At 40.0% G+C, this 18,883-nt stretch overlaps 1 protein-coding gene across 3 annotated transcripts in view; it reads right to left on the reverse strand.

Annotated features, from left to right (window-relative positions):
- PLPPR5 (phospholipid phosphatase related 5) overlaps window positions 1-18,883 on the reverse strand; it is a 191,164-nt gene that overhangs the window by 39,712 nt on the left and 132,569 nt on the right. Inside the window, exons 1-2 of one of the 3 annotated variants that reach the window (XM_037403638.1) lie at window positions 5,837-5,972; window positions 5,266-5,454 (exon numbers count right to left, since the gene is read on the reverse strand). In XM_037403638.1, the coding sequence (XP_037259535.1) occupies window positions 5,266-5,454 (189 nt within the window). In that variant the 5' untranslated portion in view covers window positions 5,837-5,972. Of the gene's footprint in view, window positions 1-5,265; window positions 5,718-5,836; window positions 5,973-18,883 lie in introns of those variants that run through there. The other 2 variants (XM_037403636.1, XM_037403637.1) reach the window with 2 other exon arrangements.

Below are 18,883 nucleotides of genomic sequence, written 5' to 3' on the forward strand. Positions count from 1 at the left end.
ACGACAGACATGAAATCTATGCTGATCCTTCAAAAGGTAGCTTCTCTTTCTCATTATTCACAGAATTGTCCTCATTTTTCTTAAAGCATCAGGGTACAGTAAATTCAATTAATGAACAATGATTTGCACCTCTCACTTTACAGGGGTTTTTTTGCCAGGTTTCAAAATTCCTTCCTCAAATGATCAGAAAGGAGAAAGTTCCTGACTAAAGCTAAGCTGAAAGCAGAATGCCCGATTTTTTAGATCCATTTCTTGTTTGGGATGTGCCAATTTAAAGATTCATCCAGTCTACTAAAAAAAAAAATACAGCACAATATTTTATGTCTGAATGGCAGATATTTTTTCAATGATGATATTAAAAGGATAATCCTAAAACTAATTAGTCTTTAATAGGTTTACAGAGAAAATATTAATATGCTAGGAATTCATGTAGGCAAATAGAACAGTGTATATTTTACGAATAAGTACTGTAATCATCCGCTTGTTACTTGGAAATAAAAACAAACAACATTTGCATAATAAAACTGTTTACACATCTAATGAAAGTGTGTCATTATTTCCTCCTGGCGTTTATACAACAGTCAGCATACATGGTAGGTCCAATACATTGAGTTTTACAGCCATTATTGCTTAAACAGTTTTGACATTTTAAGTAATTCATATTAGCGTGTGGACTCTAAAAGAATCCTTGTGCGCAGTTAATAGTATTTTAGAGAGGTCAAAATTATTAAGATCTATCAGAAAGAAATAATGCAGAACTGATTATACTATAGATTCTGAAAACATGAGACACTAGCCTCACAGTTCTACAAATCATTTTACTGGAAGCTAAAGGATTAGACTGACGTATATTTCCCAAGCTACATCTGTCATAACAAGTCTAAAAAAGCAGCCAGCCCACTGAGCAAGAACTGGCACCTTGGGAAATGGCTTAAATAGCACTGAGCTCTCAACTAGCACTTTTATGTTTATTACGTATTTGAATAGACTCAAATCAAGAGTGTATTTCTTCTTTGCATTTGATTTAAAGATAAAAATTTAAAAATAGCATATTAAGAATTCCACAGTGTAACAGAAATTTCTGGATATTAGTGCTACCGACAGTAAAATGATGGGAGTGCAGAGCTAGCAGTATTCTCCCAACCCTGAGTCACAAAGACAAATGGGAGGAAGGGAGCCCACAGGGGCACTGTCTCTGCAGGAGTCTCATTCTTCCATCGCAGAATCCGGCTTTTACATTCTTTTACATTGCAATCAGAATTGCAATTTCAGCTGCATTTACTTTTGTAGAACATTTCACTGTCAGCCTGCCTAATGCTCCTTATGCAAACACATCTACTCACTCAAGACATTACTTTACCTGTGCCTAAAATACAATTTAGGATTATTATTGGTTCCACCAATAATAATCTAACATTAGAATGGACCATGTATTTTGTAATACGTTACACTGCAGTTTTTTCAGTCTGTTTTTAAAAACAAAGCAAACACACACATACAATTGGGCCCTCAAAATTCTCCAGTGAAGGAACTCAAACTACAGATTTGACAGATAAAGAACAGAGCGTATACCCTTTAGAGATAGTCCATAGAACACAGAAACCCAATATTGTAACACATCCTGCTTCATTGCATGGAACCTGCATAAAAGCTGGCAAATCAACTGGAAAAAGGGAAAGGGAGAAGCTCTGCTCATCCTATAGAATGGCTGCTGGATTCCTCTACAGGTTTCCTACAATCACAGAATGGTTTGGGTTGAAAGGAACCTTAAAGACCATCTAGCTCCAATCCCCCTGCCATGGGCAGGGATGCCTTCCAATAGACCAGGTTGCTCAAAGCTCATCCAGCCTGGCCTTGAATGCTTCAAAGGATGGGGCATCCACAGCTTCTCTGGGCAACTCTGAAGTTGCAGGGACTTGAAGCAGATATGTCTATTCGTGGACAATAAATTGATTACTGTTGAAGTGAATAGCACAATAATTTGACTTCTTACTAGCTCCTACATGACCTAGGAGATACTGTAGAACAACACAGTTCAGTTGGAAGGGATCTACAATGATCATCTAGTCCAACAGCCTGACCACTTCAGGGCTAACAAAATATTTGGTTAATAGTTTGTAAATACTTGACCAAAGACTGTAGATAAACAAACCCAGAAAGTCCCAAGTGCAGAATACAAAACCTCTTCCTTCAGTCACAGTTTCCCTTTCCCACACCAGAGCACCTGCAAGTAAAGCATTACAATACAGCAAGCAGTCTCTGCTTTTGCCCTGGGTCTCCATTTCCCAGATCAGACTCCCGAGGACCTGAGGTCAACTGCGTCTGTCCTTGGATGGCATGGGGGCAGGTGGCATGGGGAAGCAGCTAGACACAGGAATGGAAGCACGGGAGCAACGCTGCACTAGTGCTGCAGACATGTATTACCAAGAAGTAGCATTTTAAAGATTAATCTGAAAGTTTCCAGGATTAACATGGTACTCACAGGTACATGGCTGTCAAATGACCAAGCTCATTATTTATGTTTCAGGACATGCATGTTGCTGCCCTGTGACCAGACACTCAGCTCTACCTCATGGCTTGACACTTGGGTCTGTTACTGCAGCTCTGATGTGGCACAGGAGTTTTGGATGAGCAGCCATGTGACAGCCTCACAGCAGCAAAAGACCCATGGCTGATGAGATGCTCATCAAGACAGATCCAGCTACCGCAGCATATGGAAAGAGGAAAGTCACTGGAAAGACTCATTTATTCTCTAATTTTAGATTTTAGACCAACTTCATTAAAACTCAGTGCAATGGAGCCATTGATTGAGTCACATTAAGACAACCTGGGTTACCTTGAAGCACTCTATGGCTCCAATTCAACAAGCTCCATCTCTCAAAAAACCCCAAAACCAACAAACCCAAAACCCAAACTAAAAAACAGATACCCTGAACACCAAGGTAAACACTGTCGCACTATCTCCAAACTCCAGAAACAGCATTAACCCCACACAACAAACTAACAGAAAGAAAGAAAAAAAATTTTTTCAAAGCTCTCACAAATCTTAGTATTTAATAAACTATATTCCATGACTATAATGATTTTGGGGATTAAAAAAAAAAAAGTACAATTTCATTCATAGAAATCCATTTCCTTCATTGGTCTACATTTGTATCTTCACAGGCAGGAATATGGATTTGTTACACATTCATTTTTGTATTTCATTTACAGACAAAACCCCCAAAAATTACACAGAAAAATTTATGTTCAAGCTGTCAGATGAAAAGCAAATGAAATTGAAAGAAATCTAATTCATCTCCGAAATCTTGGGAAGTTCATCTACTGTTAAAAGCATTTAAGTTGCTTTGGTGAAAGTATTACCTTCACCACTTCTCTCAATGAAAAGAACAAGCAACAGCAATGTCCATATCCTGCACAACTGAACAAGAGCCAACTTGTGCAAACGCTGAGTCCAGGAGGATTGCCACAGGAGAATCGGAACAGAATTCTGTCTAAAGCCTGGAAAATGTTGCATTTAATAATGTTAATAATTGAACTTAATGCTGTTGAAGGCATGGCGGTCCAGGGGCTGAATTCTCCATTACAATAATTTTGTTTAAAAAAAAAATGCAAGACAGGCACCTGCAACGTGGTTTTCCATGCCCTGACCTCCCAACGTATGCCGTTTGCACACAAGATTGGTGACTGGGAGAGGAAGCACAAATACCATTACATTCTATTATTAGGTTTTTCGCAAGGCTGATTACAAGACTGCCAACCCAAAACGTCATGTGTTTTCTCCAACATAATAATCTAGCATGCAGGAAATGAATGGAAACTACCTATCCATTTTGCTGACACATTAGGAAAAAGAAATGTAAATCATGAATATCTGACAATCTTCATAATTTCCTGAGCCAAACAAAAGAAATAATTTAAAATCAAAACAAATATCACATGCAAACAACAGAAAAGCATCACAACCAAAAAAACCTCCTTTGAAATCTCAATGGCATTTGGGGGTTAAAAAGAGCAAACAAACAGGTAATAAAATGGTCAACTAATTGATGTACAAATAAAAAGGAAAATGAAACCAAAAGGCTACATAACATGTTTTGCCAAATGATATAGTTCAATCCCTAGAAAAAAAAAGAACAAAGTTTCAAATACTAAGGCTGAGCCTGACCATGAGGGTTTTATGTTGGATACCATCTGAGACCTCATGGCGCTACAACGCAGAAGGGAATCGTGTCTGGGATTACCATAATATCACCCTGATTAAGCTTTCCCTTCTCATACTTTTCTTATTTTCCTGAAAATTAATTAATCAGTGAAACTAATAATTACCATTTTAAGACACCTCTTATTGTAATTTTTTTATTATTATTCTAATGATTACAGCTGATTAAAATAAAGTCTTTATAAGGAGTTTCTGTATGTGTAAGTGTGCATGCACCTGGAGAGTCTATATATAATCCATACCCCATGGTTAAATATTTCCATTTCATTCCCCCCCTGTCTTTGCCCCACAGTATGGTCAGGGATTATCAAATGATGCTAATGCCCTTGTTATCTGACAACACAAACAGTACATTCAACAACTTGAAGGGAAGACATCGCATTGCTTTTCCCTCTTAGCCGTTTTCCCCAAAAGTCAAAGAAAATCAATGAAATAAAATTCATTTTAGATACACCTATTTAAACTTGATTGACAGAAGATCATGTTCAATTAGAGACACAGGTTTAGTTTGCACACACATCAGTAACTGTGACATATGGAGACAACTAAATCAGGCACAACTGCTCCCTGTTCCTTGCACATATCAGTTTTACTTTCAAAAACCTAAACGGACAGAGGGGTTTTCTAATTAGTAGTGGGCAAAATATTAGTAGAGTGGTTGCTAACAAGTGGCTTTTCCTCAGGTAGCCCGTCTACCTGCAACTGAGACACGTTTCGAGAAATGGAAGATTGCATTTACCAAACGGAGTCGAACGGGGCTGGCAACACGGGCACTAGCAGTTACATAAACCGGTGCTAAAAATACACTTCAGAGGCGCGGGGTGGGCAGCGGCTGGGGTACGGGCCGGGGCCGGGCCCGGCAGCGCTGCTCGCCGAGGCCCGCGGGGCCAGGCTGCAGCCCCGCGGCGCCGGGAGCGCGGAGGGTCCCCGCCGCCGTGCCCACCCCAGAGCCACCCCACCGGCGGCGCCGCTCCGGCCAGGGCCCGCGGCCCGGCCCAGCCCAACAAGTTGCCCGAGTTGGGGCGCGGGCGGCCCCTGCTTACCACCAGCACCGGCACGCCTGCGGTCAGCGAGTAGAGGAGCACCGGGGGCACGGCGCTGCGGTCCTCCGGGCCCGGGTAGGGCTTTCGGTATGCGCCCTCGTAGCAGAAGAAGCCTTGCACGTTGACCGTGAAGGTGTCCGTGTACTCGAAATAGTAAGCCAGCATCACGGTCCCTGCCATGATCACCATCTGGAAGTAAAGCATGCTGGTGAGCGGAGAGGGCACTCGCACGTACGTGGGCTCCGGCGGCCGCGGCAGCCCCCCTCCCCGGCGGCGCGCTCCGCCCGCTCCCCGGCGGCATCCACCGCGGACGGAGGCGGCTCGGCGGCGGGCAGCAGCGCGGGCAGCCCGCGGGGCGGGGAGCGCGGGCAGGGCAGGGCAGGCGGGGGCCCGGCCCGCCGCTCACACCGGCTCCAGCGCGGCCGCCGGCTCGTGTAGCGGGCGGGCGGGCGGGCGGAGCGCGGCGGCGAGAGGGGGCGGCTTCGCCCCGCCCCGCCCGGGGAGCAGTAGCCGCGCCGGACCCCGGCCCGGGCGGGGAGGGGGGAGGGAGTGGCGGGCGGAGACTCCGCACCGGCGGTGAAGGCCAATCTGACAGCTCCCCGGCCCCGGGACGGCTCCCACGGCACGGCCCCGCGGCCGCGATTAGTAAGAAAACCCTCCCCGGTTTCCCCCCGCCTCCGGCGGGGCGGGGGTGCCGCGGGTCCCCCTCGCCACACCGACACACGCACCTGTGTGCGGGCGTGCACGGGCGGGGGAGCTCCCGGCGCTGCCCCCCGCCGCCCCGTCCCGCCCCGCCCCTCCCGGAGCCGCTGGGAAGCGCCGGGCGCTCGGCACCGCGCAGCCCCGCAGCCCCGGCCCCGCCGGCAGCCGCAGCCTGGCCGGGCCCGGCGGGCAAAAGGATCGGCCGGGGTGGAAGGGCCTCAGCATGGAAATCCTCTTGTACGTGGCTAGCTATTAAAGCAATTTCTGGCCAAAGCTTTTGTTTAACAGCTATAAAGAAAATGGGTAGCTGCAGACGAAGCTGTCTTCACCCAAGTAACATCCCAGAGTAAGAGGACAGTGTGTTCCAGTGCTGGGAGAAACCTTATACGTATGGACACAGAAGAGTTCCACTGAAAAATACACGTATAGCATGTATGATTAAGAATAGACCACTGCACCCAGCACTTGTAGGGATTCACGCATGTGCCGGCTCTAGTCTGGATTCCCAACACCAACAGATAAAAAGTTAAAGGTACACACCCACACACCCATCCCAGTATGTTATGTGTCCGGGAAACTGTCTTTAAAGGGACACCATAGCCTTAAAAATTCCACTTGGCTTACTTAGTAAAGGCCATTAGAAGTAAGAAATGAGATCTGATCACCCTTATTTATCATTTTTCTAGTGTTGTACTTTGGCTTTAACTGTTCGTTTTTTTCTCCATTCTGGAGAATTTTGTTCATATTCAGTGATGTTAGTTTCCATGCATTTATTTCAGTCAGCCCTTGAAGAACACACTCCTCATGCCTGTCTATTTTTATGCGTTCTTAACATACTTGCCAGAAGACTTTACATCATGTCATCGGCGTTGCGCTCACCAGACTTCGCTGGATAGCTCCCTACCTCCGTGAAAAATACATAGTGAGACATGAGACATCTTGTGGTGAATTCTGCCTAGCACAGAGTTTATTTTCTCCATTTCCTTAGAACAGCCCAATATCCATTACCATACACACATAAAAATCTTAATTTCATCCTGGAAGTTGCGTACAAATACCCCCATTGTTAGGATATGAGGCCTGATCCAAAGACCAAAGGCAACAGCAGGACTGCAATGAGCATGAAGCTCAGCTCTTCAGTTGTATTTGGGTAGATGCTTCAGGGAAACACTGGTGGCATATTTCTTTCAAAAACTGGCATTGGGGAAAGTCAACCTTTTTCCAGTAACCATCTACTAAAATACTTCTGCATTTTGCTATTGCAAGCCAACTTCTTTTTGTGGCTATACCAATGGACCTATTGCATATAGGAATTAGAGGACATAAAAAGTCCTGGGTTTACAAAGCTTTTTTGAAGCTACTATCAAAAACCATGAAGGATTTTGGATCATAGATTTTGGAAAGAATAGGTCGTATAGTCCAACTACCTGCTCAACACAGGTCCCATTAGACCAGGTTGCTCAGTCCAGTCAATTGTCAAGTATCTCGAAGGACGGAGATTCCACAGCCACCCTAGACAACCTGTGCCAGTGTCCAACCCCTGACATGTAAAACATTTTTTCCTTATATTAAGCTAGCATTTTCTGTGTGCCATCCTGGACCTGCTGCCTTTCCTCCTGTCACTGCGAACCTGTAGGGAAGAATCTGACTCTCCCTTCTCTACACCCCACCGTGAGGTAGATGTAAACAATAGCAAGAAATGTTCTTGGCCTTCTCTCATTAAGGCTAAACAAAATTAATACCATTGCTGGTGGTATGGGAATACATCTGTATCCTGAGTGCTTGGTTTTTCTGCTGATACACAAATGCTAACAAGTGTCTGGCTGCCATTAAATGAAGCACAAGTATAGAAGGTCTTATTAAGGAGCATTACAGTGAAAAGTAATACAGTGTCTGTATGCTTTTCTCTTACTCTGCAACAGTGACATTATTTAGGCTGTAATAGGTAGCTTCCAATCATTTAAAAACATGGTGTGCAACGGGCTGGAATAAATCTATTAGATAAAACAGTCACTTGTATTATCTGGCTCAATCTAGTGCCTGTGTTTCAAATACTACAGGTGGGTGGACCGGCCATTTAATAGTTACAAACCAGAGAATACAGAATTTAAGTAAAGGAAGAGTCTTAAAGGCAGCTTCGTTGGTAGTCAGCTCAGAGTGATCTGAGGCAACTCAGGTGACCGATGGAAAAAAACAAAGATATGAAAATGTCAGGATCTGGTTTTCATTAAAAAAAAAAAAAAAAAGGTAGGCGAATTGACTGATTGTCAACTTGATGCTTCACTGAGGAATTAAGGGAATTAAGTATTCCATTTCTTCAACCTTCAGTTTTTAGAGTGAAGATCATTAGGTGAGAAACCAGTCAGGTCACCTTATTGAATAGCAAGAGGCTCAACTACAGAGTAGATGACCAGATGCCAAAAAACATTAAAGCAGAAAGTATACTAAAATGTCAATTATTTTTTTCTTTTAAAGCTCTGTATGATGGCTTGTGAAAATAATGATAAACTTTGTCTTAATTTTTATACAGGTAAGGCCTGCTCTGGTACTGTCATCCTTCCTCAGTCCATTCTTCCTCTTCTGCCATTTTGAAGATATTTTTTTTTCCCTTAGAACAAGCCTGAAATGCTTGCTTTCTTGCAGTTGATAAAGTTAAGTTAAAATCTGAATTAGCTTCTGTCTGACTTGCTACCAGGTAAAAACCATGGGTGTGCTTGACAGTTGCTACTGTTCTCTTCATAGAAATCGACTGTTGGACGGTGTAGACTACTATTTGGTAGAATAATGAAGGGTAGAATGCATAGTAAGGCAGGTCCAAGCTGCACAAGATTCTTAGAACATTACAAATGCAAAAAGACAATAATTGCTTTATTTTAATCTCATAAACAAATTCCCATTGTTGCAGACATACTTTATAAGCATGGCCTGCACACCAGTGGCATGCCTTCATGAATATGCAGTTAGCTGATGAAGTAAAACCAGAGCTATACTTTTTATTATAATGAACATTATGTTTATTGGCTGCACAGTTGAATATGCAAACATGTATTAAATCAAACAAATAGAAGCACAGAACACAATCCCCAGTGACTAATGCAGCCAGCTAAATATATTCTGCAGTCACAGTATTCCCTGCTCATTTATAGCAGTGACATGCAATGACAGCAGAATGGCAGAGAAAAACCCAGAACCAACAACTTTTGTTTGAGAAGGCTATTGGTAAAATTGTCAGTTGAAATTCAGATGACAGACAGACTGGTTTTGAAATTAACTTTCTCGGGAATAATGCCACTGATCTCAGAGCAGGAGTTCCCCTGATAGTCCTTATAGATTTATCTTGTTCTTTATGTTTGTTACCTAATTTTAAGTGAAATATCAGCTCAAGAGACAAAATGTAGGGCAGGCAGACAACACGAAACCTTAGCTGCACTGTTTTGCAATACTTTGAAATCATGACCTTCATTACAAGGAGATATTTCTAGTTCCAAACCAAATTCACTAACCTTTCATGTGCTTACATCACCACTTTTTATAGTATTTTCTAGTTATAAAATATTGCTGTGGCAAAAGGCAGTAAAGAAAGCAAGCCAATCCAACAAAGCCTTCTCAATGGGAAGAAAACATGAATTGGTATAAAATCATCCCACTGTTTTTACCTTTCTCTTTACCTCTTTCGTGCTTTATCAGAGTGACAGCAGCTGGCAACTCCATGGCTGTTTCCCTGTTACATCTCCGCACTACTACACTACACCAGCCCTTTCTGAAGGGCTGTGTTGATGACAGCAGCAGGGAAGAAACAGAATGAACTGAATTTTTAGAGACCTCCTGGCTTTATCCAGGAAGAAAATTAGGAAAATCCCTCTAATTTGGCAAACAGCAGGAGAGAGAATTACTTGCATACAAACTTTAGAAGAACATTGTATAATACTTAGTTATTTGATGCAAGCTTTATTCTGCCAATATACAATGGCCTCTTCCTGTGTATTTAATAACCGATATTGTTAAGAGATAACTAAAAGGACATTTTAACTGTTTAATTAAATTGTTTAATGATATGCAGTGATTTCAGTCCTAAAGCCTGGGGCATTTACAGCTAAAATTCATGCTTGTAGAACCATCCTAATGCAACAGAAAAATAGTTTTCTAGCAGCTGGTGTAGAACCAGCACAGAATCAGAAATGAAAGCTTGCCCAGAACACTTGCAGTGTGATTCAAACAAGTTAGGCACCAAATCTAAGTTTTTCGTATGGTCTTAGTATGTCTTTCGTAGAGAGACAACTCCGGTAGGTGACTAAGCTCCACTACATTAGGGCAGGATGAATCATCCTCTGAAAATGTCATTCATTCCATCCTAAGAAATACCAGCCTCTGATGATAGCACTTGCAACAATAATGAAACAAGCCTTGATGACTAGCTTAAGACTTAGCACCCTTATTTTGAAGGGCTCTAGTGAGATGTGATCAATTTACTCTTTCAGTTGCACATAGCTAAACTGGCATCAAAATAGGAATTAACTTCTCAAGAGTCACACAGTGAGAAAAAAGTCACATTAGTAGCAGCAGTAGCAGCATAAGCATTAATACTGCATTTGTATTCCAGTATTATGTAGAGCTGGACCCTATCTCCATAGAAGAAAACATTTTGCCCCAGAAAGCTTGGACATCTCATACATACAATGCAGTGCAAGTATATGAGAGAGCGAGCAGATGGAGATGAAACAATGAGGAGGAGGACAAGACAACAATAAAATGATTGAGCTTGATATAATGAGTAACAATCATAGCTTATTAGTTGACTAGTCAGTGTTTACATCAATAAGATAATCAATCTTAAAACTGCTTGCTACCTTCAAATTAAGGAGTACTATTGCATGCAAGTTCTTTATAGATTAGAACAGAAATTTGGGATGCCAGAGGGACACCATGTACCTAAGGGCTGTACATTAGCATATATTAGGCTGTATTAGCATATCTACCACTACACAGTCAAAATAAAAATACAGAGCACAGTTTTGTCGATGTGAAATTAAATGAAACACTTATATTTGAAAGCTCAAATAATAATTGTTTAATCTTACCCAAGATAAACTTAGGGAAAAGCCTACCTCCTAGAAAATTATCTTCATTGGTAGAAATGTTTTCTGTAACTGCAATGTTGCACAAACTTGACTGTAAACTTGGTAATCTTTGGCATAATCGATTCAATAAAAATCATAAGCTCAGGCTCTTGGAATAAGACTTCCTTATCTCATTCACCCATAATATCATCATTCTTACAATTTCTTTTGATGAAAGAAAACTCCTTTCTGAGTGAATCAGTGATACCTTAGAAGACTGATGCAGCAGATTACTGAACAGTAGCTGACATAAGCAGAGCCTATTCATGGTGCAGTAGTCAAGTGTCACACAGACCTGTCCTGTGCAGCACACTGTATGTATCTGTACAGCCAGTTTTGTACATAATACAAAATTAGTTCAGATGTTTGTACAATGCCTGAAGGTTTTACAGACCAATCCTAAAATTCCCTTTACATATTACTGAATTAATTTCACATATTTGTATATGGCAATTTGCTGCATTGCAATTTGCCTTCTCTTTTGTACATTTTTTATTATAAAGTGAGACTAATTAATACAATTTATCAGCTAAACATTCTGTACAGCCATTAAGGGGCTGTGCTTCAAGTAAATGTTTGCCCATTCCTCAAGGTTCTGTGTCATCAGTATAAAACTTTAATCAATCTGAAAACACAGAAGTATGAAGGAAGGAAATGGTCAGCCCATCCAGCCACATTTCTGTGGTTACTTACGCTCTCACCCACAGCTTAGCTGCCTGTAGGAACTGGACTCTAGCAGTCCCTAGTGCCTTTATACATACTGTAAACACATTGCTTGAAGATCTGTAAGCAACAGCTGAAGTTACCAGAGAGATGGAGGTAAACTTCTGTTTTAACTGAAGGAGACCTTGTTCATTTGCAGGAAAACTTGTGTGAAAAATCATGCTCAGTCTGCTTGCAGGGTTGATGTTTTATAGCCTGGTCTCTACCTGGATGAATCCACTCTCTCATTTTTAAATTCCACATTTAAACTAAAGTATGACTAATTTTTAGCTCTGCACATTTGCCATCATTATCTTTTGCTAATTCCATGACTGGGGAACAAAATATTCTGAAATACAGAGGAGGGGAAAGGTAAAACCATCCAAAAGTGTGTAAAAGAAATTAGACTGTACTCTGCATAGAACTGTGAGGGTTGCCTTCTGAGACAGGATTCCTCAATTTAGGGGCAGCTGCACAGTAAAACTTGCAGTTATCTCTTTCCATAACCAAGCCTGGTCCTTAACAATTGTATCATGAACAAGTAGGGTATACAAGATTCCAAAGATAATTTCGGGCACAAGTCTGTACGTGATTTTAAATTAACACACTAACTTTATCTCGAAAGGCAAAGAAAAATACTCTAATATCATAAATTATGCACCATAATCACTACATACTTCCAGCTCTAGTTATCATTTAATGTACGCAGCTCATCCTGGCAGGAGTCCAGTACATCCTCTGTAACAGTTTCTGCTGGAGCCAGTGGTTCAATGGAGAAAAAGGAAAAAACAAGCCCACAGAATTTAGCAAATAGAATTAGACACTCTTCATTGCTAGCAGGTAATTGTTCAACAAAGCTAGAAAAGGAGCTGATTATTTTCTTAGATTACTTTGAAAATTTAAAATATTAAAAATATTTGAAGTCTAGTTCATAATACTCATCATCTCCTAGCTCTTCTGTACCCTGGTGTAGCCCTCAGCATTAACAATCCACAGAGCTGCAGGAAACATGGGTACTGCACACTTCCATTCAACACCAAGACATGCATGTTACATTCATGTTTTCACACACATCCTTTCTCTGAAAAATGTGCTTTCTTTTATAGCTTGTTTATGAGGATTCAGTGAAGACAGAAAACTCAAGAAAGAGCAAAACTTAAAGTCTAGTGACAAAAAGTAATCAGCTAGAAAGACACAAAGCATTCATAGAGTCCTATGATACCGCCATGAATGACACCATCACCAAGCCAGTGAGGACAGACCTCACAGGAATTTCTTATACTGATTTGTGTCACAAAGTCACATTTTTCATGTCTGCTGCAGGACAGATGCCTCTGCACTTTGAGAAGCCCCCCCTTCTGCAGAACACTGCCTCTACACTATCCCTTCTGGTTACAGGGCTAAGCCCACAGCAGGACTAAAAAGACAACCTTTGTTGAAGGTATTAGGCCTGCTCATACTGAAGTTAGTAACTGTGTTTCTCCAAACAACTGGATTCCTACAAAACAGTCATTGCAGGAATCATCCATTTCCATTCATCACTATTCAGATACGTTGATAGGTGGAAAGTATCTCTGTCCTTGGAGATACTCAAAACTTCACTGAAAAGGCTGAGAGGACCCTGACCTGAAGTTGGAGTCAGCCCTGCTCTCAACACATTTGTGGATTACAGGACTGCTAGGAGTCCCCTCAAACCTACATTTTTCTATAACTCTGTGAATTACTTCTAATTTACTTCAACCCATATATTTGCAGTCTTTAGTCTTAATGATTACAGTCTATTCTAATGGTGATTCACTGCAATTATTGTAATTCACTTGATTGTAATTCATATCTAAAAATAAAATCATATTTTCTCTAAATTGGTGAATTGGTATGAAGTGAAACTGCCCATCCACTTCACTACACTGGTAGCAACAAAGATATCTCTTAATTTTCCCTTTTCTAAAGGGACAGTCCTACACACACACACACATATATAAGTGTATGTATATCCTCCAGTAAGGTGCTACATAAAACATGTTAGAGGATTGGTCCTTAAAAAAATAACCTATGGGGCTACTCCTTTGACTTAGTCATCATTTCTCATCACAATTACCTTCCAGGCAAAAAGCATACTGTCAAGCATTAGCAGGAGACTCAGGAAGGCAGCAAGGAAGGAAATAGTTGAAAAGTCACTTCTGAGAGACATAGCAACAGCATTTTCTGCTTTGAGAAGTGAATCCTGAACTGCAAGGAGCAGCTGGAAAGGTAAAGAGCCAGAGTAAAAATAAAATAATAAATAAACCAGCTTTTAAAGATCCTTTGTGTTAACTTGCGATTGTTGGTACCATCAATTACTAATAACGAAAGCTTTAAATCTCTTTACTAAATAGAACTTACTTGAGATTGCTTCTCATTTAAAAATACTCTGTATTTAATAAATTTTTAGACTAAATGGTAAGAAATTTATTAGCTTAGAATATGAATATCACTGATATAATAAGGGACACTGTCAAATTATTATGTAATAAAATAGATGCTTGTTTCGTTAATATGCAACTCTACTTTGATCATTCCTTTTGGAAATCCTTACTCATTCAATGCCTTATTCATCCAGCTAGCCAGCTTAACTCCAGACAACCAACTGTACCAAAAGAAAGAAGCGGCAAGTGAACATGTGGGAAAAAATGATAAAAGAAGGAAAAGTAGGGAGAGAGATTTGTGCAAGGGTGCTTTTACAAAGTTGGCAAGAACATCAGAAGCTAAAACTACAGGTTTCTTGTGGGAAAATGCAGTAAGTGGGGGATTCTGTAGGCTCCTGTCAGAGCAAAAGGATTAAAAGGTAGCAGCTCCACAGCTCAGGCAGGCAGCTAGTACGCTGGCATGACAGCAGGACAATAGGAAGAGCCTGATTATGCACAGGCAGCCTGGCTCTATGTGGGCCTGGCAGGTGGTAGAGGGTTAAGGCGGCCATACCACTGGAACAGAATCAAGGAATATAAAATATCCTAAGGATTCATTTCAGGAGAGGATTAATTGATACCTGCTAGAACTGAGATCAGTATGTCTTTTCTCTTATGACTACCTAGTGACTTTAGTCCTATGGCCTTAAAGCGTTGTGCAGTTTTTATACTTTTCATAGTGCCAGAAACTGTTGTTCTTTGGAACATATAAGGCTCGTTTACTTTGAACTGACTGCTGTGTGGTAAAGCTGTAAATATGAAGTACAACTGCCTCAGGAATAGGAAGACATTATAATATTATTAGTGTTTGCTCTTTCCTCCCCATAAGAATTCTGTTGATTTAGAGAAATTAAAATCAGTAGGAGATCTGAGTACAGAACATAAGGGCTGCAGAATCAGATTCTCACTAAGCCAGCACAAAAATTAACCTTTGGGAAATGGAGTGGGCAGTTGCTAAAAAGATACAACCATCCTAACACACATAATTTTTATGGCATTAACCTTTTCTTCATAGAGCAATGCCAATATCCAGCATGCTGAATACTGCTTCCACAGTAACTAGGACAGTATCCAAATTGGATTTAAGCAAATTATTTAGCTTATTAGGCATCCTAATGTCCAGTGTTTAATTCCATTAGAAATATTTAAAATTTCAGTTAGGGGGGAAAAAAAAGTCATCCCACAGAAATGGGAAGAATATCAGATTTATCCCAGCTGACTTTGGCATTAGATACACAGCCAAAGATAACAATAAATTTAGGAAAACCATGTATGGTGTATTATGTATGACTCTAAAAAACTACTATCATCCACACAGGTTTTAATCATGCATTCTCTACTTAGTATCTCAACTGTCTTACAATAACGTTGTAACTAGCAGCTCCAGAAACAAGGGTAATGAAAATGGGGATGCAGAGCAGCTTTTGTTGTGTAATCTTCCCCATGTCTTATAATCTTCCCCAAAGATAGAAAAAAATCTTGGAAGGAGAGATTTTCATTGCTGTTGATACACAGCAACTGTATCTTACTAGTTTCAAGTAATGAATAGATACTTCTACATAATCTTTTAATATCAGTTTTCAAGAAAAACATCACCAGTGGGGGTGTTTTAAAGAAATACAGAGTAACAAGACTTATAAACCCATCAGATAGTTTTGCTATACAAGTTCTTAGAAAAGACTTCCACTGTCTAAAAATATCCCAGAGAGAAAGGAAAGTTTAACTCCTTGTTCATATCCAATAGGTACAGAACTTACAATGCCCTTCCTTCTAGGATAGCCAGCAGGAGGGGTAAACCACAACACATTCACTGGATGCCAGGTATGTTTTTTCTCCCTGCATTTCTCCTGAGCAGGGCTGGGAAAGTCATTGTATCAGGGAGAAGAGCAAAAATTCTGGAAACCTCTTCACCTTCAAGACAATTACAGAAAAAAAATCTTTAATGAATTAGTTTCCCTCAGACTAGAGCTTCCTTGGATACTGCTGTCCTTGGCATCTTCTCTTCCTGCCTTCCTGTGCTTTGATCTATTTCTTAAAATGGGCATTATGAAAAGCAGGAGAAACAGTACCTGCTTCATGTTACTGGCTACTACAATCACATTCAGTACCAGCAGGTGAAGATGAACAAGGAGGAGAAGGTGGCTCATTTCTGCAATGCCTGGGGTGAATGACACAACCCTTACTTACTTGCATCTGATTCTCTATTATGCAAGTCCTTAAACAATTATCTGCTACAGTGAAATTGCTTACTAGGGTGTTACTGGTTTATGAAAGCTACACTCAGAAATTGCTTGGGAAGATTACATTACAAATAAAGAACATTTATTGAATTACTATGCTTTATCCATTTCAAAGAAGAAGCAGCTTGCCAATGCTTGCCTTGTCAGTGGAAGACATTAAAAAGTTTCATTAGCACAATTAGGGCTTTTCATCAACGTCAGTTCTTTCTCCCCTAGTTGCATTGCTCTCAGTGAATGATTAGTGTTGAAATCCTCTTCTCTCTGAATGCTTATCATCCTGTTATATATGGTTGGAAGTTTAATTTTTCAGGGCATTGTCAAATAAAGTGTGTTGCTATTCTTGAAAGTAAAATACTACACAGATAGCCAGAGCCCCCTGGGGACTGTATCTAACAGTGGACTATTCCTGTCTAGCAATGATGGAACAGATATCTATTGTGGCACATATATTTTTCATTTTAAAGAGTTACTGAAATGAATTACAGAAATTGGCAACTGAAAAGAACTGTGAATTACTTTCATGTAAGGTAATTTCTGTCCAAAAGCTATTTAAATGAACAGTGTAGTAAATATAGGCTAATCAATACGTGGCAATAACATTCACAAGGGTTAGATTCTAAGCAGGTAAACTTATTTTCACAAAGGAAGGGAAGACTCTATTGGAATGGGAAACTCACACACAGTTTCTAGAGATGTATTTCCCTCCACACTCTTTGTCAAATCATTGATACATCAAATTCAGCAAGATTTTAAAAGGACCAATTTTTTTTTTTTTTTTCTGTTTTTGGAATGGGGTTAAAGGACAGCCAGTCATGACAATTACTCTTTAAGATGATCTCTATAACATCTGGACAAATATAATGACAAATACTGTCCAAGCAATTCACTTCCTAGTTCAAAGCTTGTGATTTTCCCTAAAGCAACTTCTTTGTGCCAGCTGTTATGATTGTATCTGAAGCCATAAACTAGGAGCGGTTAATGGGATGCAAGATTAGGAAAAAAAAATCATGTCCCCAGTTCAGATGCTCCAAGAAATATGTAGGATAGACAAAAATATTTTCCCCTAAGTCAAAATTATTTAAAGGGCTACTTGTAATTGAAGGAACAGCTTTCTACCAAGCAGCGAGCCAAGGACAGCCAAAGTCGCTGAAAGCTATGAAGTGGGGTTTTCAGTTACAATTTATTTATTTACTTTTTAATTGTTTTAAAACAGTTTTCATTTTCTTACAACATAATTTAAAAGTTTAATATATTTTAAAATTATTTTTTGTTTTTATTATTATGATAGAACTGCCTTTCATAATCTTGATACTTTTTGTAATTCCTTTCAGGACCTTCATTTTGCATTCAAGTGGCTATGCAGAGCCTGAAGAGCTAAATCATGGAGAAGACATCAAAATACATAACAGTATTATTAGAAACAAATCTGCATGACATTTTAATATTGTATTTCCCTGCTCATGTACTGTTTCATGTCACATTGAAAAGAAGAGTTATCAGGCATCTTACTCCATACCTAAAGGGGATTACAAGTCTTGGAATGGGAATAAATATACAAGTAAATGAAGAGCAACAAATATACTTGTTAGAAATAGAAACAACATTCTATTCATCTAAGTGCAGACTCCAGTATACATATCTAGTGTTTCACTTCAGTGCAATATCTTTAAGGTCCATTGAAAAACAAAAATACTAGATTTAAAGAAAAAATATATTTTGAGAGTTATAAATTACAATAGTGATTAATAAGTTGAGATTTTGAAGACTGCCTATTTGGATGGGAGATGTGAAATGCTTTTTATTTACTTCCTTGTTGGCTTTCTGGTGTCAGCACAAATTTACAAAACTGCAGTTCAGCCATTCATATGCAACTAGTTTCTGCTTATGCTAAATATCTTACTGGCCAGGTTTTAAGACTGTCAACAAGATACTTGAAAAAGAGGAAAAAAACTGGTAGCCCGAGAAAATTACACAAGAGAAAGATTATAAATAATGTCCTTCGTTGGCAGAAAAGAAATCCTTGGAACCCAAAGGGTAAAGGAGAAACTAAGATTGACCTCCTGTTGAATCAGCTGTAAATTGGCTGAGCCATCTTGATTCTCAGCTATGAGAAAGCTCAAAATTCAATGGAGAATAAATTGCATAGAGAGCTCTGCAGAGTGCATATCCAAGGCAGAGATAAATGTCAACTAGGATCTCCTGAGAAGCATGAAAAAAACCACCGCTGTATTGCTACAAAAAGTATCCCCAACAAAAGCTAAATTAGGACGAAGCCTATCAGTGTTAAGCACGGTTGAGAGCTCTAGTCTAAGAAGTCAGAATTCGCTTGCACATTAAGGTAAATTTTTCACCAAACTTTGATAGGTAGTTGATGAATGTAAGTAATTCTGAAGTACAGAGAAGTCAATATTCT

The sequence above is a fragment of the Falco rusticolus genome, chromosome 11, assembly GCF_015220075.1.
Source record: "Falco rusticolus isolate bFalRus1 chromosome 11, bFalRus1.pri, whole genome shotgun sequence".
Taxonomy (NCBI): domain Eukaryota; kingdom Metazoa; phylum Chordata; class Aves; order Falconiformes; family Falconidae; genus Falco; species Falco rusticolus.